The sequence below is a fragment of the Mirounga angustirostris genome, unplaced genomic scaffold, assembly GCF_029215605.1.
Source record: "Mirounga angustirostris isolate CCGP_5_RB_7025 unplaced genomic scaffold, mMirAng1.0.hap1 SCAF_6, whole genome shotgun sequence".
Classification (NCBI taxonomy): Eukaryota; Metazoa; Chordata; class Mammalia; order Carnivora; family Phocidae; genus Mirounga; species Mirounga angustirostris.
This window is the reverse complement of record NW_026991714.1, coordinates 123,812,193-123,839,977: the sequence shown is the minus strand read 5'-3', so window position 1 is coordinate 123,839,977 and position 27,785 is coordinate 123,812,193. Positions and strand designations below refer to the sequence as shown.

Sequence of the window (27,785 nt, the reverse complement as noted above, 5' to 3'; positions counted from 1 at the left end):
TGGGCATTTGTGTTTGAGTTGGCAATGCCCTGATTAGTAGATCCTATTGTTGAAATGCTTAAACTGAAGCTCATAATTTGTGTATAGATTTAAAGGTATAAAATGTATGAGGTAGAAAATAAGTAATAAAAATTGCCTAGTCTGAGCAGGTGTTGAAGAAATGCATGAACATATAGTGACTGATAAGAAAGTATATTTCCCGAGAATCACTTTACCTAAAAGCAATTACTTATCTATCACCATAAATAAAATTTATATTCTTTAGCATTCCAAAATAGCCCATCTCAGAATGCATTTTCCCTTTCCATTTCATTCACACCATGGATTTCATAAAAGGCCAGTCTGGAAGCAGAGCTAGAATAAGTACTAGCCAAATTCTTGGTTTGTGACTGAGATTGAGAAGAGCTGACCAGTTGGTACATCTTTGGGGTATTAAGTACTGATAGGCAGTACTTGTTTCTAACTTGCTTTTATTGGAGATAGTGGAGGCCCTCAACCTGGAGTCAGTCTTTCCTCCCCCCACTGCCTATTTTTGCTGTTGGTCCAGGAACAGTGGCTAGGAGGCTAGGGGAGGGCCCTATATTGGTTTGAATTCCAGAGTTTTCACAGTGTATTAGACTAATGGTTTTTTTGTTTTTGTTTTTAACTTTTAGCTGCTAAATTTCATTTTAAAATGAAACTTTGTGGAAGCCCAATAGAGAAAATAGAAGCATGAATCTTCTAGTATAAATAAATTTTGCAGGGTGCCTGGGTGGCTCAGTCATTAAGCGTCTGCCTTCGGCTCAGGTCATGATCCCAGGGTCCTGGGATCGAGCCCCGCATCGGGCTCCCTGCTCGGCCAGGAGCCTGCTTCTCCCTCTCCCACTCCCCCTGCTTGTGTTCCCTCTCTCGCTGTGTCTCTCTCTGTCAAATAAATAAATCTTAAAAAAATAAAATAAAATAAAAATAAATAAATTTTGCAAATTCAATATCTTAACATTCTCAATGAGAAGCAATAAAGTTGTGATGAATACAGATCTAATATAAAGGGGTATAAATAAGAGTTCAGTTATATCTTCTTCAGTAACCAATTTATTCGGTTGAATGTCAGTCTTGAGAAAAATCCCGACATCACGGATGATTTAGTTCATGTGACTTTTTTTTTTTTTTTAACAGCTTGCCTTACAATCTCAGAGGAATTCTTCAAGTAAACTCATCCAGAACTTGAACATAAAAGAATAGGAAATTGGTTTCACAGTTTAGTCTCTAACAGTTTCTAACAAACTGCTTACATTTTTTTTTTATCATGTATAAGAAAACAGACAAAAGGGGAAAAAATTAGACAAATACCAAACAGTTGATAATGGCTTGATGAGACATTTTATAGTTTCCTTCATTGATTATTGTTATGCTTTGAATGAGCACACAGGCAATATATGCCCTCCCATCACTTGCCACTTACTCGCCTGTCACACACATGCTGTAGTGCATTTGCTTGTACGACGTTGAGTGAACAAATGTGTGCAGGCCAGAATTGGAGCGGTGGGAGGGAAGGGAGAACAAAGGACCAGTGTAGCCTCCTGAACCTTCCTAATCAATGACACATTTACAAGAAGTCCAACTCTGTACACAGAGTTGTTAACAGGAGAAACTATTCCCAGGTCTGTATGCAAATGAGTTAACCTGCTTATGGTAGCTTCAATGTATTAATATTTGGTACAGAACTCATTTGAATCTGTGTATTTTTTTTTTATCACACTTTAAAATATTTTTTAAAAACACTGTTTTCAAAAGAAGATTCAGATTAAATGCTTGTGGAATTCCTGAAGCTCTTCAGCAGGACCTGAGGGTTTTGTGGAACAATTTGAAAACCACTCTCCTAGAGCATGTCATTCCTCATAGGAATATTTTCTTCAGTTTTTCTTCATTTCTTATTTGAAATTAGAGTTCTGGTAAATTAAGAGGGGAATACATAGGTCTCTGTTACAATATATTTATTTACGGGGTCTTGTATACTTAATGATAGCAAATCTCAATAATAAAGCGGTCAACAGCAAAAATTGAGACCGAACCCATCCCCCGGGTATGTATGAGACAATGTATAATTTGCAATATTTTCTGATGATTAATATATCTTAACAGCTTATTTTCATGTTTCACATATTCTTGTTGTATGAGCATAAATTCGTATTATTAATAGGTCTAAACTGAGATACCAATAATTTGAGTTCCTAAGCCTGATCTTTAAAATGGAATTCCAGGACACTCTTAGCTCTCATATGTTTACACAAGTTTTATCTGGAAGAAAGATGGTAGCCTTTGGCTTGTTTAAAACACACAAATACACACACAAGGATATAATGAAGATGTGGTTTCACTAATGTTGCTTCAAAATAGACTCTTCTTCTCTTGTAATAACTGGATTTCCTACCCCAGGCCTCTTCATTTCTCTCAGTTTCTTCACACTTTTCTTTCAGCTTTTCTCACTTTTACTTTTTATTAGAACCCTAATATGTATAATTGGAAGTAATCTTAGAGGCAGTTCAGTCCTCCCATTTTATAGGAGTTCAGAGTGAAGTGGTGGTCTTAACCAGATGCTGGCTGGAAAGGAGCTTGAGCGTGTGTCCTAGAATACCCAGATCTATATAAAGAAAAAAGTCATAGAAATAATTATTTTCCTAACTGACCGCTTTGGTTCTAGAATCTCTATATGGTCTTCCCTATAACTTTAGACTTTGAACTGCTGATGGGCAGAAAAATACTCCTTCCGTTTTAGTAATGACCCATCTGTGTGTAAATAGAGATGCACTTGTGTTGTTAAAATCCTGAGGCAGTATGGATTAGAAAAGAGCAGGGTCTCTGTCTGAGACAGGGAGATCAGAACCTAGGTTTTAGTCTGGCTGCCTCCTAGCTCTGTGGGTATGGGAGGTTATTTAGCCTCCCTTAAGTCTCATTTTCTTCATCTATAAAATAGGGAAATAACATGCAAAGCTCCCTGAGCTCAATAAAACACAGTGAAGTAAATAAGTTGGTTATAACGAGAAAAGATAAAGGATATGTTAGAAGCATGACAGCTGAAAGTGACATCAGGAGAGAAAAAAGGGATGCAGCAGAGAGCACATGGGAGAACGGGGAACATGAGCAACTGCAGGAGGTGGGAAGCAGTTTGACTTGTATTTAGTTCAGTTCTAATATTTTAAGACACATTCTTTGCCTCTTTTCATTAGCGTATATCTTATACAATTTTAGCCTATATTGAACTTAAACATTTTATTTTGTGGTCAAATTGTGTTTAAATTTTTAAGTGTCCCCTTTATTTTTATTAATGTTATTCTGAGTAATCATACACATTTTAATTTAATTTACAGGTCGCCGTTTGTTGCATCTGTTTTTTTGTTATTCTTCCTCTAAATCTTGTTGGTACAATACTTGGCCGAAATCTGTCTGGTCAGCCCAACTTTCCTTGTCGTGTCAATGCTGTGCCTCGTCCCATACCGGAGAAAAAATGGTAAAGAGAATGCTAAATCTATGTCATTGTTCCTCACAATATAGAAATTCTTAAGGCTATTATGTATATATAACTTTTAGAATTGGCATGTATTTATAAGTATGTCTTAAGTTGGAACTTAAGAATTTGTCTTTTTACTTTTGCCTCCAGCCTATATTGTTAGGAGTAATAATCAATTATATCGTTATTTCACTTTATGAATCTTGGTGCCACTTACAGATAAACTAAATGCTTTGATAAGTACAATAGTGCATCTCTGTGGGTGGGACGGTTTTATTATTGTATACAGGACAGAATTGACCTGCTGCCTATTTTTGAAAGAGACGTTCTGTTGGAACATATCTATGCCTGTTCGTTCACATATTATCGATGATTGCTTTCACACTGCCGCGACAGATAGAGACGGTATCGCCTTCAAAACCTCAACTATTTACTATCTGAGAAAGTTTGACAACCCTTGGCTTATAATTTCATTTTCCTTTCCAGATATTTTATTATTCTAAATAATAACACATTTATAGCCACATATATCGTACTGGTTGAGAGATGAATTAGGACTAAGACCAGTTAATAATTTACTGACTTAATATTCTTTGTCCTCACTTCTGGGATAGTATAGAATCTCTCAAATACGTTCTGTCACATTTTATGCACAAAATGTGTTCTTGAGTGCCTCCCAGAATTCAAGATTAATCTTGACAAAGGATGATGAATATTTCTGTTAAACAGCCGAGGAGATTCTTTAATTGCAGCAGTATACACACAGTTTACAGTTTATTTGACTAATCATTGAAAGTTCTTTTTAACTTGAGATAATTTGTATTTTTTCAAATTCCAGACATAAAATGGGATGTCATTAATATGTTATATTTCTAAGTTTTGTAATTCAAATTTGAATAAAATGTGAACTCATATAAATATATTGCCTTTTAAAATTTGTAAATTAAATGTTTTAGTCCGAATTATGCTATTCTGCATACTTCATTTTCCTAATTCTTACTAGCGGACAAAAATAGAGCAGTCTTACCATATATACATTTATTACATTCTCCATCTTGTTAAGAATAGCTATACATTAGACTCTACATATTCATAATAAGGGATATATATTGAAAAGCCTCTGTTCCTAGATATTTTACCTTATTAATAGACATAATTTATATTCAGATACTTACATATATGGTCTTTTGTAGACTTGGAGGTCATTTATAGAAATGGAGGCTGAGTAAAAACAGCACTTACAGTTTAAATTAAGAGGGTGATCTGTTCTAGTCTTAGGATTGTCCATGTTCCCTTTTCTCTTAGATTGGTGATTGTGAGATCTTGTGTACTTTGTTTTTTAAAGTCCATTTTCTCTTTCAAATCCAGAATAGACTCTAGGTCACTAGGGCTGGTGAAGGGGAGGAAGGAACAACACGTGACCTTGCAAACCATGGGTCACAGTTGGAGGAAGGCTCATGTGTATCTTTATTTTCCATATATAGTTACATGGGATCTAAAATCTGAATACTAGATCTGGCTCTGATTGATTGTGTTATCTTGTGCAGATCATTTTTAACCTCTACGGGTCTTGGATTCCTATAAAAGGAGGAAAGATAACTAGATTAAATGTTTTTTTTTGTTTTTGTTTTTGTTTTCTCAGCTTTCAAACTCCAATTTCTTCTGTTTTGTTTTGTTTTGTTTTAGAGAGAGTGTGTGTGTGTGTGTGTCTGCATATGCACGCACGTGGAGGGGGGATGAGCAGAGGAAGAGGGAGAGAGAGAATCTTAAGCAGTCCCAGCATTGGGCCTGACTTGGGGCTTGATCTCACAACCCTGAGATCATAATCTGAGCCGAAACCAAGAGTCAGATGCTTAACCGACTGAGCCACCCAGGCGCGCCCCTCTTCTTGTTTTTTTTAGTTTGTTTATCCCAGAGATTCTTAGTTTGTTTATACTAGAGATAGTAGTTTAGTATCTTTTATGTGTCAGATACTGTGCTGGGCATTGGGAATACCTAGATGAATAGCTTCTGCCTGCCATAGTTTATAGTCTAGCGAGGTACGCTATGTATGTAATTGCACAGTTCCAGATGTGGTAAGTGCTGCCACAGAGTTATGTTCAAGAGGCAGTGCAGGCCTGGGGGAAAGACCCACCTCTTTCTGGGAGACTTGGGAAGGACTTTACGGGGAGAACACTGGAGTCAGGGCTTGCAGGAGAAGTAGGACGAGAAAAGGCATTCCAGGTGAATTAATAGTTGCATCAGTATATGTTTTTTGAGTGAATGAATGAGGTTTGAATTTTATTTTTTTATTCACTCTTTGGCTCCAGGGTAACCCAGGACTCATAATACCTTGATTGTATAATTCACAGGAAAAGAAATTAGTGAACCAAGGAAAGCATGAACAAAGAGATGGCAAGGCCACGATTTGGGAAACATTATTTCAGATAGGGCTCTCAAGACTTTTCTTTTCCTATGGCTTTCTTGAAATATTTTTTTTTTTTTTAAGATTTTATTTATTTGAGAGAGAGAATGAGACAGAGAGAGCATGAGAGGGTCAGAGGGAGAAGCAGACTCCCTGCCGAGCAGGGAGCCCGATGTGGGACTCGATCTTGGGACTCCAGGATCATGACCTGAGCCGAAGGCAGTCGCTTAACCAACTGAGCCACCCAGGCGCCCTTCCTGTGGCTTTCTATAAATAAATGCCTGTAAAGTTTTTAGAAGTTGTTGAGAGATGTAGAACAGAAGCAAATACTTAAGAGTTTTTCCTGAGTTCTGTCGGTAGCAAGAATTTCTATTCCCTGAATTCTTATCTTGGCCTCTTATGCCAGAAAGAACGTTGACTATAACCTATGGCTAATTTGAAGGCCTACCTCTGTATTGTAACCTCTTTGAATTTTTGTTTTTCTTTTTACTGGTATGTTTCTATCCCTTAGATTATTTTTAAGTACCAAGCATCTGCTTTCTATTTGGGTTTATATATTATAATGTGAAAATCATACTAGAGGTTTATTGCTAATTTTATTATTTTTCAGGTTCATGGAGCCTGCAGTTATTGTTTGCCTGGGAGGAATTTTACCTTTTGGGTCAATCTTTATTGAAATGTAAGTTGTGGCAATGCATTTATGTTTTGAGGGATGTAATTGTAATAAGAGAATTTAGGAGTTAGAGTAGGTGTAGAATCATCAGATGGGAAGGCATCTAACAGAGTTAGTCTGCTAATTTCATGACTCCCAGAAAGGGATCTAACATAATCTACCTAAAAGCAGTTTTCTGCTGTGGTCTCAAATATTCAGGTGAAATTTATGTTTTGTATTATGTTCTAGACCCTTCTCACCTAACAGGAGATCTTAGAAATGAAAGAATGCATGCTAAAGAGTACTAGACCAGCTTTGATCACATGCATGATAGAAGGAATTACTGGTTTTTATTATATTTTTAAAGTATTTCTGAGGGTCTGGGCAACTAGGTAAACCATTACCTACCAGTCTGTCTAGATCTTGACCTCTTAGGATACATATATTCCCAGTCTCCTTCCATAGAGGCTTACAGGAGTGCTGGGAAATGTGAATGTGTTTGGGGGTGGAAGGTATGCCCCCTGGTGCCCAGGTACTGTGCTTCATACCTGCATCCTTGGTCACCACTGCAAAATACGAGTCTTCTTTTCTCAGCTTGTAGTCCAGCGTTCCTTGATGGGAATGCTCTGGCATTTTAATCAAGACACTTCTTTGTATGGGACTTTCTCAAGAACTGCAGTCATATACCTCTGGTTCTTGCCCACAGAATGCCAGTCATTGTGACTACTCAGAACTCCCTTACACATTTCCAGATGCCCCACTGCTGATTCTCTCCCGTACAGTGGACACCTCCTTAACGGACATGATTGGATCTGATAGTTGGTTAATTGAAAGTTGGCTCATGTAAGAGAATTATTAAAAAAAAAAATTCATACATAACATTTTATTTTAACTTAAAAAACTAAAGGTACATCTTTCACTCATTTTTTAAAAATATAGAGCCAAAGTCTTTGATTTATATCTAGTCAGTGTTTCCATCATTTTCCCTTTGACATTCATAATGTATCTTCTGTGTTTCCAGCGTTTTTAAAGTGGGACAAGAACATTAAGACCTGTCTCAAGCATTCTAAGTGCAGAATCCTTCTAGATTTATACATTTCTCCCCCAGACTTTCATAGTTGTCTCACCCACACCTAATTTCATATTGGTTTTTTTTTTAAGTGATTCACCTTAATAAATTTCTACAAAACATTCAACATAATGGTCGTAGAAATCATGCATCCTTTTTGCTGTCATGTTTATTGGTGTATATCATATTCAATTACAATATCTAATTACACTAACAGGCACAATTGACATAGATTTGGGCCACCCCTGGTGGTCACCTACCAGCTGTGAGTGTGCTGTGGGTATTAGTCGGTACCATAGAGGGACTGGAATGTGTGTCACTCTAGCTTGTGTTTTAATAAAGCCAGGTCATGAACCTCTTTGGTACTTCTAGGCTTATATACTGCTTTGTATCCTCACCCTGACTTGACCTCTATTTTTCTGCCCTACCCCTGTTCCCAGTACCTTCTGGATCACATCTCTTCCTACTTTCTCAAGTACTGCATTCCATTAGATAGCCTCTCTGCTGTATCCTTACGTTCTTTTCTGTTTTGACCACCCTCAAGCCCATTCTCCTCTCAGTAGCCACAGTGATCATTTTAAGGTGTTAATCTGATCACATTACTTCTTTACTAAAGACTTTTCTTCATTTTCATTGAGGTAAGGTCCCAATCCCATAACATAGCCAGTAAGGACCTTCATAACATAGGATCTGGCCTCATTCGCTTCTCCATCCACATCTCTTAGCTCTCATCCCTTCACTTGAAGTTCTAGCCATAGAACATTTCTAAATACAGTGAATTCCCTTATTTGTAAGCTTTGCCTTTGCTGTTCCTATTCTGGCACCCCTTACCCCCCCACATGCCTTATTTGATTCTTCTCACTACCCCTTCTCCCCAGAGCCCCACCTAACCAAACCGGTAAGATGCCCCTCTTAGGTGCATTGATAAAGCACATGTCATGGAGCGTCATGACTGCCTCCTTACTGGTGATCCCCTCTTTACAGTAAGTCCTTGAGGGTGGAGGAGAGACTGTGTCATCTTCACAGTTCTGTTCTCACGCTTCTCTGACATGTGGTAGGGCCTCTAAATAGCTGTTGAAAGAATGAGTGACAATAAGTGAGCTAAACAGAAGAGAACAAGAAGAGAGGCCAAAAGACCCTTTTCTACTGATGACTTGCGGAATGGAATTAGAGTGAGGGTCTTGTTCTTTGTATAAAATGTTAATGCCATCTCTTACTGTTCTCCAAAACAGCAGGAAGCTTCTTTAGGCTTTCTTTTTCTAATTATTTTTATTTTCCTAATTTTATACAGTATTACTCTATCAAACCTACTTTCTAAAATTTACTAGGGTGTTTTATAAACTATACATTGCTTGAATAGTGTTGTATCCAGAAGAAAAATGAAACAATGAAGGAATTGCCTTTATTTTACAGATACGAATTTTTAGCTATTTTCATTTTTCTTTGCCACATTTTACTCCTTTAAGCTTCTAATTTATTCAGTTTGCTTAGAGATGAATGCCCTACTAAAAAATCTGTTCTTGAAAGATTATCCAAGAAAATATATTTGAGAGATTTTTGGAGGATTTAATAGATAAAAAAGGGTAAGAGAGTTGGAAGTTACTTGAAAGAAAATAATTGAGATTTAAGTATGACGAAAGTGAGAACTAAGATGTGAGATTTAGCAAAAGCGGGGTGAGCTTCAAGAATAAAGACTAGAAACTCTGTCTTTATTGCCTTTATTTAGGTATTTCATCTTCACTTCTTTCTGGGCATATAAGATCTATTATGTCTATGGCTTCATGATGCTGGTGCTGGTCATCCTGTGCATTGTGACCGTCTGTGTGACCATTGTGTGCACATACTTTCTACTAAATGCAGAGGATTATAGGTGGTAAGTACTTACATTGGGGAGGAACCTCAGGGGCTATCATATTGTCAAGGAAGATGCCATTTGAAGTGTATTAAGTAAAAGATCTGTATAGAAATTTTGTTCCTTAAGATAGTATAGGAATTTTTTTTAGTTATAAAAATAATGAAGATTTTAGAGGAAAAGTAGTATCAGCCAAAAAAAAGTTTTTGTACTCATAATGGTCACTGTGTTATATATTTTTACAAAGTGCTTGATGTGGGAAGAACTTTATGAGAAAGCATTGATCCATTTTGAACAAAAGGAGGTAGTTCTGAAAAAGGAAGTGGTTTAAGGTCACTTATAATAGGGCATCTGACAAAATTCAGGATCTCTCCTTCCAAATCTTAGGCTTTCTCCTTGTTGATATAATTAAATGCCATCTACATGCATTTTTTTTTTAAAGATTTATTTGTTTTACGGAGAGAAAGAGAGCAAGCTTGAGTGCAGGGTGCGGGAGGGGCAGAGGGAGCGAAAGAATCCTAAGCAGGCTCCACACCCAGCGCAGAGCCCCACACAGGGTTCGATCTCATGACCTTGAGATCATGACCTGAGTTGAAATCAAGAGTTGGCTGCTTAACCATCTGTGCCACCCAGACGCCCTTACATGCATTTGTTTTTAAGTATACAGAATTTTCAAGGATGTTTTTATAAAATTCTTTGGTTTAAAATCTGTTTCAGTGCCATTTATTCAAAAGAGTTACCTTTTATTCCAGGCAATGGACAAGTTTTCTCTCTGCTGCATCAACTGCGATCTATGTTTACATGTATTCCTTTTACTACTATTTTTTCAAAACAAAGTAAGTGGAGACGTTTTCTCATTTTGTATTTAGGAAACTAAAGTTGTCGTTTAAATACCAGAATTTAGGAATAAAAGATCGAGCATAGGGAATATAGTCAGTGGTATCGTACGTCAGCATTGTATGGTGACAGATGGTCGCTACCCTTGTGGTGAGCACAGCAAAAATCAAAAGTCCAGTCGCTGTGTGTACACCTGCAACTAATGTAACATTGTGTATCAGCTAACTGTACTCCAATTTTAAAAAATAAATAAATAAATAGAATGTAAGGCCCTATGTTGAAAGTAAAAATGGATATACTACATATATTTTTTTGTCTTATTTCAGGATGTATGGCTTATTTCAAACATCATTTTACTTTGGATATATGGCAGTATTTAGCACAGCCTTGGGGATAATGTGTGGTAAGTTCTGAAGTTTTTGGAATATCATGAGTAAATCTTTGAGATTTTTAGAATCAGAAAAATATAGTAATTGGAAATTACATTTTGTTGCTTGATCAGAAACAACAAAAAGAGTCTGATTTCAGTCCTTTTGACTATTCCTCAAAAATTCATCATTGATTCTTTTTTAATGTTCTGTTCCTAATAATTCTGTATTGCACTCTTTTCTGTACCACAATTAGTTTCTTTTTCATGTTGAAATTTAGCCTTTTTTTTTAGTTTAGTCTCTTTGGAAACAATAATGATGTAAACAGGTTAAGGTATTGGCTGAATGATTCCTGTTTGGAAGTTTCTAAGACTGTTCACGGAGATAACTGTGTCCAAGAGGCAGTGTCCGGGTTATAAGTACACACTTGGGTGTCTGCAGACTGGGTTTAAGTTCTGGCTGTGCCACATGTATGTTCTGTACCTTGATCCAGTTGTAAAATGAGGATAATACCACTGTTTTTTGGGTTTATCACAGTTAAATAGAAGTAATAGTTATCACCACACGATAGAGTCTCTAGCATGTGTGAAATACCTAGAAAATAAAGAAAGAAGTATTGGAAGCAACCTGATAAAGGGAAAGGTCATGGACTTGAGAGCCTGAGAGAGCCAGATTAAATCTCTGTGCTGCTTTTTTGTGGCCATGGGAAGTCATATTGAGCTCTCTAAATCTCATTTTCTCATCTGTAAAATGGGCATATTTTTCAGAGTAGTTATTTGTCATAGTATCATGTGTAAAGTGCAAGAGTAATGCAGGTCTGTTATCAGGTGTTTTGAGAGACTCAGTTTTGTGGGAGACATGGTGGGGAATGGGAAGAGCTGGGGCTTTTGGGGTCACTTAGTCCTAGGTGCGAATCCTGGTGCCCCTACTTAATAGCCATGTTACTCTGGCCAAATTATTTAACCTTTCTTCCTCAACATTCACATTTGCAAAACAGAAGTAACACCTACCTCACAGGGTTGTGTTAAGGCTTTAGTGACTGGATGTGGGTAAACAGGTAGATGGCAGGCAGATGCTCTGTGAACTGTGTCTGCGCTGTTCCCCCACTGACGAGGGCTAATAATCCCTTGATCCGGTTCTCCAAACTATGTAAAATGAGGATAATGCCACTGTTTTTTGGGTTGCTTCTATTCTGGGATTGTGTCTCTGGGTCTGTAGTTTGTTTCTACACCTTGTGTTTTCACCTTAGAACAACCTCATGAGTTTAAGCAGAGGTACCTTAAGGGAAATGCATTCAAGTAACTTACTTTTCTTCTGGTTCCGGTTTTCACTTGATAAGTGAGGCTAATTCCCCCATGGGAATGATGCAAGGCTTAAGGACTAATCACCGTGAAAACATTTCCAGGCAGTTTATAATTCAGACCCTTCTCATTTCTCTGTTATTTGCCATTGACTTTTTTTTTTTTTTTGGTAGTTCCATCTTTAGCTATAGGGTAGGCAATAGAATAAGGAAGATATGATAATTTTGTTAAAAGCTAGGTTCTGGTATGACATTTGTGGCCCTTTGGGGTACCAAGGTTGCTTTTTTCCTCCATCGAAAGAATACATTCCATAGATTGGTGGTTACCAGAGATGGGGGGATTAGGAGTGTGGGCAAAATGGGTGAAGGTGGTTAAAGGTTTCAAACTTCCAGTTATAAGATGAATAAGTTCTAGGCATGTATGGTGACTGCAGTTAACAGTATTGTATATTTGGGAGTTGCTAAGAGATTAGATCTTAAAAGTTCTCATCACAAGAAAAAAAATCTTAACTATGTACTATGTGAGGTGATGGATGTTAATTAAATTTATTGTGGTGGTCATTTCACAATATACACGTATATCAAATTATTATGTTGTACACCTTAAACTAAAAATGTTTTTTTTGTTTTTTTTTTGTTTTTTTTTAGATTTTATTTATTTTTTAGAGAGCGAGCGAGAGAGAAACAGCATGAGAGGGGAGATGGTCAGAGGGAGAAGCAGGCTCCCCGCTGAGCCGGGAACCCGATGTGGGACTCAATCCCAGGACCCTGGGATCATGACCTGAGCCGAAGGCAGACACTTAACCATCTGAGCCACCGAGGCGCCCTAAAACAAATGTTTTATGTCAGTTAAAATCTGTCCCATTTATATATACTATGTACTTGATCATGTGCATGTGCGCACGCGCACACACACACACATGACATTGTAAAGTAGTAAAACTAATTCCACAAGCTATAAGGAGAGACAGTTCTCTATAGAATGATCACATATTTTATTTGTAGCTGCTGTGATAACCTTTCCCTGTGATAATTAGTTAACCAACTTTGAGGGAAAGAGGACTAGGATTAAAACTAGATTTGTATCACATGGGAACCACCTTGTGTATCTCTAGGCAATCCGAAGTTTCCTTTAGTATTATTATTAGCCTGCCTGCCTTAAGAATGTTGCTCCTCAAACCCCTCTTTCTTTAATCTGAGATCTTTCTTGATTATCACCAGCATTCAGTGATGTATGGAATCATGAGATTATGCAGAGGGTTAAATCTTTTTTTCTTGACTCAACATGTGATCTTAGGAAGACCTAGAGAGATAATATCTTGACATTTACAAAGAAAATGGAATGAATCTAGCTAATTTTTTAGTGCTTTTCCTGTTGAAATTGCATCTTGCTGCCTGAAAGTCTTGGCGCACTGACAGTTGCCTGCTGTTGCAGCAGCATCCCAGCATTCATTCTGTCACGGGTGTATGTGCCTTCAGTGCTAGTCTGTTTTGGCGGGTTGGGGGGGCGGGCGCGGAGAAACAGTTCGGATGAACTGATTAAAATGTCATCATAATACAAAAATTGCACCTCATCAGGTTATATTGCTAAAATGCTTTTTTTTGGTCAGTAATTGAAAGAAAAATACTGATTTTTTTGAAAAAGAAATGTGTTAAGGTGGAAATAATTAGATTGTTAGAGTTTTCATATTTTGATTGTAGCATTTTAGTTTTAAGGAAATTAAGTTTAAAAGTATATTTCTGGGGCGCCTGGGTGGCTCAGTCGTTAAGTGTCTGCCTTCGGCTCAGGTCATGGTCCCAGGGTCCTGGGATCGAGCCCCGCATCGGGCTCCCTGCTCTGCGGGAAGCCTAAGCTTCTCCCTCTCCCACTCCCCCTGCTTGTGTTCCCTCTCTCGCTGTGTCTCTCTCTGTCGAATAAATAAAATCTTTAAAAAAAAAAAAAGGGATAAGAAAAACCTAGATGTCTCCAATAGATTAAATGTTTCCATATTCGCAATTAGGAGCAGCCAATTCAGTAGATTCAAATCACAGTTAAGTTTGGTTTATGCATATCCGATTGCAAATGCCAAAGGATTTAAAAAGAGAGAGGTGATTCAACTCTATGATTCCCCCGCAATGAGTGCATGTCACAGACAATGCAGACTTGGCATGGCTTTGTTTTCAAGAAACAAACTGTAGGGGCACCTGGGTGGCTCAGTTGTTAAGTGTCTGCGTCAGCTCAGGTCATGATCCCGGGGTCCTGGGATTGAGCCCCGCATTGGGCTCCCTGCTTAGTGGGAAGCCTGCTTCTCCCTCTCCCACTCCCCCTGCTTGTGTTCCCTCTCTCACTGTGTCTCTGTCAAATAAATAAATAAAATCTTAAAAAAAAAAAAAGTGTATCTCTATTATTCTCAAGACATTTATATTTCTAGAGAGCGTATTTAGTATCTTCCTTTTATAAAGTCCTATTTTTATACACTTATTCTTGAGATACTCGTAAGATTAGGAAAAATGACTCTCTAGGTTGATACTCTTTTGCTTTTAAGCATATCTCTGCTCAGAGGGGAACACTGTTTTATAAGTCTGGAATATTAGATTTGGTTATTGGATTGGTATGATATTAGGCCAGTTAAATTTTTGATTCTAGTTAAAATTTTATAGATTTTTTTTTATGTTCTAAGAATTTAGGTTTCTATTTACAAATTAAATGGTCTTTTTCCTTACTTTGTAAGGACTTCTTTTATAACTATTTCAGAATGAATTATCACTATTTCTAAGTGTAATTGTTAATATAACTACTTCATATTATAAGAAATATCTATTAATTGCAAAAGTAATTGGAAATAGGTTTGCTTTGTTGCTTGGTGGGTTTTAAGAATCCTTTTAGGGGCACCTGGGTGGCTCAGTTGGGTGTCTGCCTTCGGCTCAGGTCATGATCCCAGGGTCCTGGAATTGAGCCCTGCATCGGGCTCCCTGCTCAGCGGGGAGCCTGCTTCTCCCCTGCCTTTGCCTGCAGCTCCCCCTGCTTGTACTCTCTCTCTCTTCTCTTCTCTGTCATATAAATAAATAAAATCTTTTTTTTAAAAGAGAGGATACTTTTAGTATTTAATTATGGGAAATTTTCAAATATATGCCAAAAGAGGGACAATTATTTATATATATATAATGAAAAATACGTATATATACTGAGTCCCTGTGTATCATCTAATATCAGTAATTTTCAACACATGGCCAGTCTTGTCTTATTCATAATCCCACCTTATCCCTCATTTTATTCTGATACGAATCTTAGACCTCATGTCATTTTTAACTGTAAATATTTCAGTAAATATATATGTACATCATATATATAACATATGTTATACATATATATGTATATATAATAACTATATAATATATAATATACATATATAACTATATAATTGTATAATAATTATATACTTATAATAGTATTTAAAATGATATATAGTTATATAATAATTATATTTCAGTATATACATATATATAATTCCTTCATATGCTCAAATATTCAGTTAGTATTCACATTTACCCCACTCATCCCCATGTCTTTTTTAATACAGTTTGTTTGCATCAGGATCTAATTTAAGTTCCATGTAAAATGTTGGTTTTTTTTTAAGTAGGCTCCATGCCTTTCATGGAGCCCAACATGGGGCTTGAACTCACAACCCTGAGATCAAGAGTCAGATGCTAACCAACTGAGCCACACAACCCCCTGGTTAAAATGTTTCTTAGGGCTCTTTTAATCTACTGATGTTCTCTCTCTTTTCCCTCGCAATTTATGTAAGAAACTGAGTTTTTGTTTGTTTTAATTTCTGTAGAATTTTCCACTCTGAATTTTGCTGAGGTGTCATTTAATATTTTTCCATGGGTTTCTCCCCAATTTCCTCTAAAGGGGTAGTTAGAGCTATAGGCCTGATCATACTCAGGAATACTTGTCTAGCAGTACTTAGTAGGGGTTTATAAACTTATCAGGAGGCACTGGTTCTCTCTGTGAAGAGAGCAGCCATTGATAATTATTGCCTAGTTCAAATAATGCATTGGTGGTTGTAATATTCTAATTCTTTTGTTCCTTTTATATTTCTGGGGTACTTCTGTAAGGAGAAACTTCTTTTCCTCAACCATTTGGTACCTTGAGGTACAGTTCATATATAGGAAAGGCAGAGTAGACTTACTTCTTTCCTTATATACACTAGTTGGGTGAATAGAAGTTAGTTCAAAGGTGACTAATTAGGGGTGTGTGTGTGTGTATCATTATTTACTTATGGAAGATTTACTTTTGGGCTCAGATGGTAAATTTCTAAATCCAATGGAGAATCTTCTCTATGACTTGATTGACTAGCTGTCTTGTTCTGAAGATCCCTTAGTATAATTTGCAATGAAGAGCTATCCAGTTCATTCATTCATTCAACAAATATTTATTGAGTACCTAATCATGTGCCAAGTACTCTCTAAGGTATATACCTAATTTAACAAAACAGACAAATCCCTTGCTTTCTGGTGTTTTGAGCCTCATTTGAGGCTAATTATTCAAAACACTTCACAACTCCTGACCTACTTACCTGTCTCTCTCATCTACTTTCTTGAATATGTCTTCCTTTTTACCAACCACAGAGCTTCTGTAATGTAAAGATAAAAATTCCACCAGAAAATGCCTCTAATTGGGCCATAGTTCTCAGTCCTTTTCTGAGAGAATCCCGTCACTTATTTCCATTAGGTAGCATATGATTTGGGGAACATGTTAAAATGGTTTAAATGACCTAGAATAATTTATGTTCAAATTTTAAAAATACATGTTTTTTTCATTTAACAAATTTTTATCATTATCAAATTATTCTTGCTTTGTAAGTGATGTATTTTAATTCATATAGTTATTATACATGTAATAACTATTACCTAATTCTAAAAATATCACATCCGGTCTAACTTGGTATATGACAGCGTGACAGTAATAGGTGATTTGCAAAACAAATGATGCAATTTTAATAAGTTCAGAACAAATACTAACATAAAAGATGTTATCTTGAAAAAAGAATAACTTTCCAGAGCAGCGAGCATTTAGTATTTGTAAATTATGGGTACTGCCCTATACGTATTTGTTTCAAAACATCTTATTTTATCTTTGCAGGAGCAATTGGTTACATGGGAACAAGTGCCTTTGTCCGAAAAATCTATACTAATGTGAAAATTGATTAGAGACCCAAGAAAACCTGGAACTTCGGATCAATTTCTCTTTCATAGGGGTGGAACTTCACAGCAAAAAAAAAGAAAAGCGCAAGAAGAGATTTGGGCTTTCACACTGGGTACTCTGTGGGTCTCTCTTTCGTGGATGGCTTAAAGTAACATCTATTTCCATTGATCCTAGGTTCTTACTGACTGCTTTCTCCAACTGTTCACAGCAAATGCTTGGATTTTATGCAGTAGGCATTACTACAGTACATGGCTAATCTTCCCAAAAACTAGCTTATTAAAGATGAAATAGACCAGCTCTCTTCAGTGAAGAGGACAAATAGTTTATTTAAAGCATTTGTTCCAATAAAATAAATAGAGGGAAACTTGGATGCTAAAATTACATGAATAGAATCTTCCTGGCACTTAGTGTTTCTACATTATTGAAAAATGATGTTCCAGAAAGATTACTCTTTGCTCTTTATTTTTACTGCCATCGTCAACCTATTATGGGACATTTTTATATATTGAATCTGGGTTCTTTTTGACCTGTTTTTTTTTTTTCCCCCAATCCGACTGCATCCTTTTTTTTTTAAAGAGAGAATTAAAAAATAATTAAATCCTGCATGTAATATATCTGCTGTCATCTTAGTTGGACCAGCTTCCCATTTATTTATCTTAAAACTATTCAGTTCCATCTTAATTCCATCCAAAGAAGATACAGTCTGAAGATAGAGGTGTACTCTCTACAATGCAATTTACTGTACAGTTAGAAAGCAAAGTGTTAAATGGAGAAGATATTTGTTTTTATTAAACATTTTGAGATTTAGATAAACTACATTTTAACTGAATGTCTAAAGTGATTATCTTTTTCCTTCCCCCAGGTTAGTCTTACATCTTTTTTGGGTTTGAATGAAGGTTTTACATAAGAAATTATTAAAAACAAGGGGGGTGGGTAATAAATGTATATAACATTAAATAATGTAACGTAGGTGTAGATTCTCAAATGCATTTGGATGTACAGATTGACTACGGAGTACTTTTTTCTGATGATGATTGGTGTAGAAATGTGTGAATTTGGGTGGCTTTTTACATCTTGCCTACCGCTGCATGAAACATTGGGGTTTCTTCAAAATGTGTGTGTCATACTTCCTTTGGGAGGGGGGATTGTTTTCTTCTGTTTCTTTTCTGAGACTCCTACAGGAGCTAAATTTGTAATTTAGAAACATTTAATTTTGTTAATCCTGTCTGGGGCACTTAAGTAACATCTAAAGCATAGTGCTTTAGAATGTTAAAATAAACTTTCCTGACCAAATTGTTTTGTGAAAATAGATGTGTTTGCAATTTGAAGATATCTTTTCAAAAGGCAATATTACTGAATGCAATTTTTTAAATATACTGTAAACTATGCTTTTCTAATACAGGAGACCCACACCTTAAAATCCCCAAACTTGCTTACATCTAGATTATCCAATATAGTCACAAAGTAAATGATAAGCCCTTCAGATTAGATTGTGGCACAAAATCTGTTCAGGTTGGTGTACTGTGTAAAGTGGGGATGGGGTAAAAGTGGTTAGCTTACTATTGGATGAGCAAATAAAGGTTGCAGTTTTCTAAGAGAAGTGATTTAATTTTGAATACATCTTTCTGGAACTATCCATAATATGAAGTTTTCCTAGAACCATTGAGTTTCTAGTTTAATAGTTTGCTATGCAAATGACCACCTAAAACAATACTGTATATTGGTATTTTTAGAAAGACTCAAAACCGCTGTATGTAATCTTTAATGTGAAACTCATGCCATTTATAGTTACGTAAGCTGTTTTCATTACAAAATATGTTTCTATAAATTGACTCTGCATCCTATAATGTGGTATGTAAGGACTATAAAGAGTGAAAAGTTTGATTTCTTACCACTTAAGTATGGCTGACATGAACAAACAGGAGTTTGATCTGAAGCTGTAGGTAAATCCTTCTTCAAGCCAAAATGTTGTATTAAATGCAATCTACTGGTTCTTCCATTTTCTCTTCCTTCAAGATCTTATAAGAAACTGAACGTCAATATTTAGTGGCTTATATAATGTAACTTTTTAATTACATGTAAAGTAATTACAACAACTATAGTCTATCTGATGGAGTATCAATTGGACAGCAAGCTTTTGTCTTAGTAAAATGAAATCTGTTTCTCATGAATCTTCCAGGTAAGATGTAGGGTTTTAAAAAATGAGTCCTTTAGCTGCTTTCAGCTATACCAATTCCTTTTACTAAATTGAGCTCTATTTCAAGTCCTTTGGAATTTTCAATGAAAAAGGGTTTTCTAACTTTCAAATATATTAAGTGTCATATTAAAATGAATATAAAATGCCTTGAAAGTCCTTTAGAAAGTATATATTGGTTTATGCCTTCATGGAGGGTCTGACCATGTGTGTGTCTTGAAGAAGACGTAATCCACAAACAGTTTAGCTCCCTAGCTCTGGGTTATAGAGTAGTAAAATAAAATATTTAAGTTAATTAAAGAGTGAGGTTCTTCCACTCCATTAATGCTGTTTATCTGTCTTCCATTTGTTAACATTATTTGCTCAACTTATCAACTGATGCTTTGAACACTATCAAAAACTAAGGATAAACGTTCTCATATTTGTAAGCATGCTTCTCCTGAAATTTAGCTACAGTACTAATTGGCATCATTATTCATCTATCCTAGTACAATGGTAGGATAAAGTGGAAATGGAACGGCTGGAACTATGGTAAAGCACTCTTTGGTATATCATGCTGGGCTCCTAATTTGCATTAAGTTTGACCACAAATCAAGCCCCATCCTCTTAGAATTCATTATACCGTGCTGGTATCTGAACCTAGTGAATGATATGATTGGGTGTTTTCCATTGACAGTGCACGGATCTCTTTATAAGGGTGGTTGCTGCAAATTCCAGTTTTTCCAAAATCCATTTTATTTAGGGTTTATCCACAAATTGTGTTCAGTTTGTTAAAACTTTTGTTTCCTAAATGTCTACAAACCACCTTATGCCAAATGTCTTGCAAATAATACTCCTTTAAGATTTCCTTGAATTTTTACGAATGTAAAGCAAATAAATGTATTAATGTAATTCGTTGAGGAAAAGCTACATACTGAAGGGCTTCTGTGTATAAATTCTGGGAAAGAAAAGCCTATTTGTAATCTATACACTGCAGTTCCATCTGGGTTTTAAGTTTAGATTTCAGCATGTCTTAGTGCTTCAGTCTATTGATTTATTGGAACAAGTAATAAATAGGAGCAGTGACGTATGAAAATGCAAGTATTCATTAATGTTTTATATCTTCATAAAAATTCCGTGGTTATGAAGCTGTATTTTAGCAATCAAGATGTTAAAGAGATCAGAGCAGTGAAAATTTATAAAGATAGTTTGGTAGTGTGTACAGAAATAGACTAGATTTAGAGGTAGGGTAGGTCAGAAAGTGAACATAAAGCTGCAGAAATTTTATAAGATTTAAATTCAGTATGAGGAATAACTCTAATTCTGTCTTACGAGCCTTTTCTGAAAGCCGTCTGAGTTGACATTCTTATTGGAGCTGTAGGCCGAATTGTGCGAAGATAAAAGTAAAAATTAAGTTTTTATTTTACTGTATCAGGGAATGGAAACAGAAACTGGTGTGAAAGCTGCTCATGTGTACTGGTGAACTAGGCATGCAGACAGTTGATGGACAAGGCCGTATTTTGTGTGTTTATCCCAGTTCCTCAGTTGAGGTCATTTGAAAGTTATAAATGTTCTAAGTAAGATCTTAAGGCAAGGAACAAATAACATGGAATTCTGTTTTGAAGGACAAGAGAGTATACGCAGAAAAGCAGTCCCAGTCGGGCTTTTCATCTGTGTCAGATTTGAACCTATATAAATCCCCACAGAGCACGGGTAGTCGATACCAGTGGGAAGGAAAACAGTCATTGCTTGATGATTACTTCCTTTTTGTACCCACCTTCGGTTTGTGTAGGTCATATTCCAACTGGCTTTTTAGTAATAGATATCCAGTATATACTGTATCAAATACATTTGAGGTTCTAATCTAGTCTGTTAATCTAACTAAAGTTGGATTTTTAAAATAATAAAAAGTTAAATGTACTTTCCTTGAATGCTTTATTTCTTTCCTTTTTGAAACAAGTGAACCAGGCTTAAGGGATAACCCATTATTACTGGTATGCATATGAAGCGTTTACTGATACGATAGCCTTCCACAGTTAAACAGGAATCCGCAAACTTTTGCTGTAAAGGGCAGATAGGAAATAGTTGAGGCTTTGAGTGCCAGATGCAACTACTCTACCTTTGTAGCACAACAGCCATAGTAGATAGGACACAAACCAGCGAGCATGGCAGTTTTCCAATCCGACAACAACAAAAATGGCCAATGGGCTACAGTTTGCTGACCCCTGAAATGAAGGATTTAAAAGATTTAAAATTTAAGATTTGATTTTTCCCCCAACTTCTTACTTTGGAAAAAAAAAAATTAAATATACAGAAAGTTGAAAGGATGGTACAATGAATAAGGTTTGTCTTTAGAAAATTATTTTTCTCTTTTATTATCATTCTTTTGACTTCTGTGTACAAGCTCTGACTCCTACACTCAAACCCCACTACCCCCATGCCTGTCATTCTGACTGATCATACATTGTCTAGGCAAAGCAGTGCCACCCATGTTCCCTCACAACCATTCTGTGAAGCTGATAGGGTAGACCACTGCATATTCTAGAAAAGAAGCTAGAGCAACCAAAGAGTATATTATTTTAAGCTGAAAGTAATCAAGATTAGATTAGGGTCCTCTTGACCACTGTCACTGTTAAAATGGGGATACCACCTCTCTAGCCTGTGGAGCAGATAATATAGGGTAAAGATCATATTGAAAATGAGTGTTTTATACCAACGGAAGGGGTTATTTTTATTGTGCTACATCAAAATCAGTAATTTCTCCAGGTCTATTGGTACTTCTGTTTTTCGTCTCCAGTTTTAACTAGTTATTGAAATCCTTGTTAACCTTCTTAGTCCTTTTCTTCCCCTGATTTTATTAGCTGCCTCAGTCAATACCTATACTTGACAATTCCTGTTGGCCATATAGTTTAAGTTAGAGTAAATTTGGATTACTTCTGATCTCTAATGAACAGTTTTTGTGTGGTTGGAAATTTTAAATATTTATTTGACACAGAGCAAGAGAGAGAGGAGAAGCAGGGGGAACAGCAGGCACCCTGCTGAGCAAGGAGCCCGACGACATGGGACTCCATCCCAGGACCCCGGGATCATGACCGGAGCCGAAGGCAGACACTTAATGAGTGAACCACCCAGGCGCCTCCCCCCTTTTTGAGAACTATTTTATTAAACTGTTAATCTACAGTTTAACATTAGAAAAAGGGAGAGGGGCGCCTGGGTGGCTCAGTCGTTGGGCGTCTGCCTTCGGCTCCGGTCATGATCCCGGGATCCTGGGATCGAACCCCACGTCGGGCTCCCTGCTCGGCGGGAAGCCTGCTTCTCCCTCTTCCACTCCCCCTGCTTGTGTTCCCTCTCTCGCTATGTCTCTCTCTGTCAAATAAATAAAATCTTTTAAAAAAAAGGGGGGGAATGTGCCTCCACTGGGACATGTGGAGTCAATGGTAATATAGTCTACAAATGTATTTTAAATCATTTTAAAAACTGCATGTTTAAGGTGATAAAAGTTTCAGATTTACAAAGTGCAGGAGATGGTTGTAGGGAGAGGTTGATGTAAGTCATTTTAACTGGCCACTGTCCTGGTTATTCATAGTGGCTCAGTCTAAGCTACTAAGATTCTGGGACTTAACCTTGAAGGTCATTGACGGGAGGGGAGGGTCTAGAGAGTGAAATATGGAAGGTGACTCCCAAGTTGGGGTTGGTTACCAGTCGGGTAGCGCAGACATACATAGGTAAGTGTCGTAAGTGTGGTAAGCTATTATAACAGGTGTTGGCAGGAGGATGCAAGCTGTGTGTTATCAGGTTGTACCCAGCAGAGACATGGAGTGTGAAGCAGCAAGACTCTGTTAGGGTGACTGCAAGGTGTTCAATGCAACAAGAGTGGCGAGTGGACAGAGGTGGAAGGAGCCAAGGCTAGAAGTGTGAACGGAAGGCCTGATGGTAGATCAGAAGTTCTGGTGTGTTGGAGGAGCTCGGATAAAGGTTTTGGAGAAGAGCTACAAGGGGTTTTGAGCAGCTGTTAAAGATTGTAACTTAAATATCTTAATAACCTTCTCTAAGGAACTCAAAGTGCCTTCTCAGTGGTAATGTAAACAAAGGAATGAGCCAGCAGATGAGAGTGTCTGCTTTATTCGACAGGTTCTGCTCCCTGCGTTGGAGGAGATGATGATGTGTAGTGGCCTGGAATGGCAAAATGAGAAAGTGGCCTGTGTGGAGTAGTTGAGGATAAAACTTAGGGGTTGTGCAGGGGTTCGAGAGCTGCTGCAAGAGAACTGGTCTGCTCTGGGTATTCGGAAATAGGTGGAATGAGTTGGGTGGAGGACAGACATCTGACTAAACGGGGGGGGGGGGAAAGCTTGTATACTTGGCAGGCTTTCCACAGGACCATGAGCTATGGGGGAGGAAACCCACAAAAATTATGAATAATCATGGATGTAATGGAACTACGACGAGCAGCTTTAGAGCATAAAGCCTTTTATTCTACCTCTAGTTTTCCCATGGGATTTAAATTTAAAAATGCATATTTTAAAAATTATGTGAACCCAGATTAGAGTTTAATATATAAAAGTAATTTGTGAAATCAGGAACTATGGAGCTGATAAAAATTATTAACCATCCCTCTTCAGCTGTTCCTATCTAATCTCTCAATACTGTGATCCAAATGTTTTGTTGCTATTTGTTGACTGAGAGCCAAAGTAGCAGCAAAACAAGGCTTCTGACATAAAACTGTGCAGCTTGCTCACTCAGGAACACCACTGTCTTCTAAATATTTGGACAAAGACTGTTGGTGAGAAGACCTGGCAGCTACTCACCAGGTGGGGATTAGAGGCAATAAAAGCTCACAACCTCAGGGCTTATACAAGAGGTCTCCTGTAATGTCCTACTTTCCAGAGGAATTCCCTGCTAATGAGGAAGCCAGTTGGCTCTTTGCCTAGTGCCATCTGGAGACCTGGAGGTGTCACAGAAGTTTGTTAGGCTTTTTAGATGTTGACTTTGTGGACTTGGTGACCTTCATTGGGTTCAATGCAGGGAACTATGGCGTTGGGTTTGACTCCTTCCAGCATTCAGGCAGAAATGCCATTCAACCCCTTCCCACACCTATCACATGTTTAATGGCCACTTGGCCTCTTCCCTGCCATTTGGTGACATCCATTCCCCCCAGATTTCTTTCTCCCACTTAGGAGTTCCAAATCAGATCATCTTGCCCAATCTGGGTCCATTCTGTATGTGCCCATTCAATGATGAAACAGGGTCAACTTGGATTTCTTTTTAAGGGTGAAGACAAAATACCCAAAAGCCACCTTCCAGTGGTTAAGTTTTGAACCATTACTGATTTGAAGGACTTGTTATCTTAGTTAATAGGTAAGACAGATTACCATAATGCAAGAAATTAGAGTCCTGTATATAGAGTCCAGCTCTGGGCTCCCTATCAGCTAGTTTGTCATTAATGGCTGTGAAATCATGTGGAAACCCAAAAGGAAGTTCAGTTCATTTTTTGCTTGCAGTTTAAATGAAAAAAGATTCTACTGGGTGTGATGCTGAACAATCTCTACACATTGGTGTGTTTTACTCCTTGATTAGGGCAATTTTGCTTGCATAAAAAGGTCTTTGAAATGCCTCATGGTAATAGTACTTTTTATGTCTATAAAAATGGCTCAGCTCTGACAATTTTTACATTTAAGGTACAGCGTGGGAGTGGGTTTCAAGTATCTCTTGATTATTCTTCTGAATTATTTGGGCATATGTTTTTAATTGGCAAAAAATAACCAGACTTCAGAAATTGGTCATTTTTATTCCATCAAGTTAATGGTGAGTGGCTTATTTAATAAAAACATGTCTGTAATGTAACACAAATAGCACGTACAGCTGTTCATTTGTCAATCTTTTTGCCTGTATGAGGCATCTTAAACAGTTTTGCTAAAGGATAGGTCACCAAGAGGGGAAATCTGTCATTTTAAATAATTCTTCCCCTAAGGCACCGTATCACCAGCCACCACGTTGGATGAGGTGGGTGCTGCAGCAAGCGTCCTTCGTGGCTGGACGAGGGATGTTGAGAAAGCTGAGAGAATCGTAATCTTTTATTTTTTTCTGAGCTGAAAGCTACCAGCGAGAAGATTAACTTCATTCCTCAGGAGAAACGATTGTCCGAAAGCACAGAGCCAGTCGGTTAACGACGCGGACCGCGCACACCGGGCTACTCGTCCTGAGCTCGGAGCCGCCGCCACTGCTGCCTGCCTTCGCCCACGTGTGCGTCAGGGAGTTGTAAAGTGAGTTACGCCAACAAATAAGCGGGAAGTCCAGCCTTGATCTTCAGGAGCAACATTCTCGGGGGGCCAGAGGCCGAAGTGGCGCCGACAGAAGGGCGCCCTGGGCTCGGTGGGAGCTCCGCGGGCCCTTGCCTTCGGCATCTTCACCTCGCTCCCCTTTCTCCGAAGTTGCGGAGGTGCCTGGAAGAGGAGGGGCCTCGCCTCGGGCGCCCGAGTGATTGGCTGCCCGGGGCCCCCGGCGAGGGCTGTGTGGTCCAGCCCGGGTGGAGAGGGGCGGAGCGGCCACTGCTCCAACCACCGCCACCACCGCCACAGCCGCAGCCGCCGCAGCCTCGGGCGCCGGGCAAGAAGCTCCGGGCGGCGGCTTCCCGGGCGCCCCGACGCGGACCGGGGCGCCGCGCTCTGCTCGCTCCGCGCCCGAGCCATGCCGGGCAGCCGTGCGTAATCGCCGCGCCGCCGCCGACCTGCCCTGTGCGCGGTCCCTGGTCCAGCGGAGCTTTCCGTGCTCGCATCTCCCTCGTTCTCCGTCGGCCCCTCGCAACCATGCCCCGGGCGACTGCTCTCGGGGTCCCGATGCCCCTGCTGCTGCCTGTCCTGCTGCTGCTGCTACCGCCGCTGCGCCGCGGCGCCGGGGGGCTGGCGGAGCTCTCGGACGCCGCCCCGGACTCTTCGGCGCTGGAAGGCGGGGAGGGCGCGGAGCAGCAGCTGGAGCATTACCACGACCCGTGCAAAGCCGGTAGGTGCCGCCGCCGCCGCCGCCGCCGGGGAAGTCCGGCAGAAGTTTGCCTTTGAAATGCAAATGAGTGGTGGGCAAGCCTGCGCGGCCGTCTGTGGGGCGGGTGTCCCTCCCCTCCCCCGAGATCGCCCGGCTCCCCGGGAAAACAATGCCACTCCGGCTGGGACGTCCCGGCCGCGGGCCTGCGGCGCGCCCCGGGTGGCAGCTTCGGGCGCGTTCCCACAGCCGAGGAGGGCGGGCGCGCGGGCCGCCTGACAGCCAGGTGCTCCGCACGAGCGGCCGCCGGACCGCGGGGCTGGGCGCGCAGCTCCCGGGCTCGGAGGGAGCCCTGGCCCCGGCTTCCCCGCGTTTGCAAGTTGTGCGCAAAGTTTCCCGAGATCTCGTGCCTGCTCTTGGGAAGAGAAGAACAAAACCCGAAAAGCTGCACGGCCGGCACAGGGAAAGTGGTAGCTGAGGGAGAATGCGCGTGCCCCGCGTTGCCGCCAAGTTCCCTGTAGCCCCCTCAGCGTGGTCCGGGTCTGGGGGGCGCGGAGATGGAAGCCGGCACGTGCTCTAATCCCTCAGGAAGCGGCGCCCCGGGACGCGCGGGTCTTTCTGGCGCACATCGGGCCGGGGCGCCGCGGCTCCCTTCCCGGAGCCACCAGCCGGCTCGTGGGTCCCCAGGGGCGTGGCCTCCGAGCCCGAGCGCTCCGGGCGGCAGCGCCGCGGGCCCCGGGCGCAGGTTCCCGAGAGCCCACGAGTCTGGGGAGCTCCGGCCGGGACCGCTCCTGGCCGGCGGCCGGCGGCCCGCAGAGATGAACACACGGAACGGAGAGCGCGGCCTCCCTCCTCTCCCCGTGCTGTGGTCGGCCCGGGCTGGGGGAGCGCCGTGGCCAGGGGCCCCACTTCTTCACTCCCTGGAGACCTCTGGTAGTCTCAGTTGCCTCATCTCTAAACTGGGCGCAGTATTATAGGAGGTCTCATGATGTATGGGGAAATTCTCTGCAAATGGAGAAATGAGATGGTCCTGTAATAACCTGTATTGTTACTGCAGCGGCTATGGGCTAGGTTGGGGGTCGGACAGATCAGAACTGGGCGAAGTCTGGGGGAAGACCAGGTCACTAGGAGGCGGGCGGACCCAGAGGCTGTGAGACCTGAGTGTCTTGTGAAGGTTGAAGACCAGGCTTGAGGGGCCTGGTCTTACCTTGCAGGAATAGTCCTCCAGAATACCCACCTATTGCTGTACCTGGTGGGGCTTCTGAGTTAAGAAGGTGCGCAGAAATGTTGGTTCCTGGGTCTTTTGAGAAAATGTCAGCAGGTAGCATGTCCCGACCGAAGTATCTCAGTTTGTCATGGGACCCAGCCCATGATCAGGGAGAAGTCTCTGGAGCACTGTTGGAATGGTGGTGACCTTGCCGGGAAAGAGACTGAGGCTGTGAAAATGGGGCGGGGTCTAAAGGAGATGAATCAACCATCCCGT

The 27,785-nt window shown here is 39.7% G+C and overlaps 2 protein-coding genes across 2 annotated transcripts in view; both read left to right on the top strand.

Annotated features, from left to right (window-relative positions):
- The window catches only part of TM9SF3 (transmembrane 9 superfamily member 3), a 66,568-nt gene extending 48,118 nt beyond the window's left edge, over window positions 1–18,450 (top strand). Inside the window, exons 10-15 of the mRNA XM_045878524.3 lie at window positions 3,348–3,487; window positions 6,502–6,570; window positions 9,339–9,485; window positions 10,217–10,300; window positions 10,628–10,704; window positions 17,095–18,450. Coding sequence (XP_045734480.1) covers window positions 3,348–3,487; window positions 6,502–6,570; window positions 9,339–9,485; window positions 10,217–10,300; window positions 10,628–10,704; window positions 17,095–17,162 — 585 coding nt within the window. The 3' untranslated portion in view covers window positions 17,163–18,450. The remainder of the gene's footprint in view (window positions 1–3,347; window positions 3,488–6,501; window positions 6,571–9,338; window positions 9,486–10,216; window positions 10,301–10,627; window positions 10,705–17,094) is intronic.
- Window positions 18,451–18,861: 411 nt separating this feature from the next.
- Window positions 18,862–27,785, top strand: part of TLL2 (tolloid like 2) — a 127,116-nt gene continuing 118,192 nt past the window's right edge. The window contains exon 1 of the mRNA XM_045876276.2: window positions 18,862–26,326. Coding sequence (XP_045732232.2) covers window positions 26,134–26,326 — 193 coding nt within the window. The 5' untranslated portion in view covers window positions 18,862–26,133. The remainder of the gene's footprint in view (window positions 26,327–27,785) is intronic.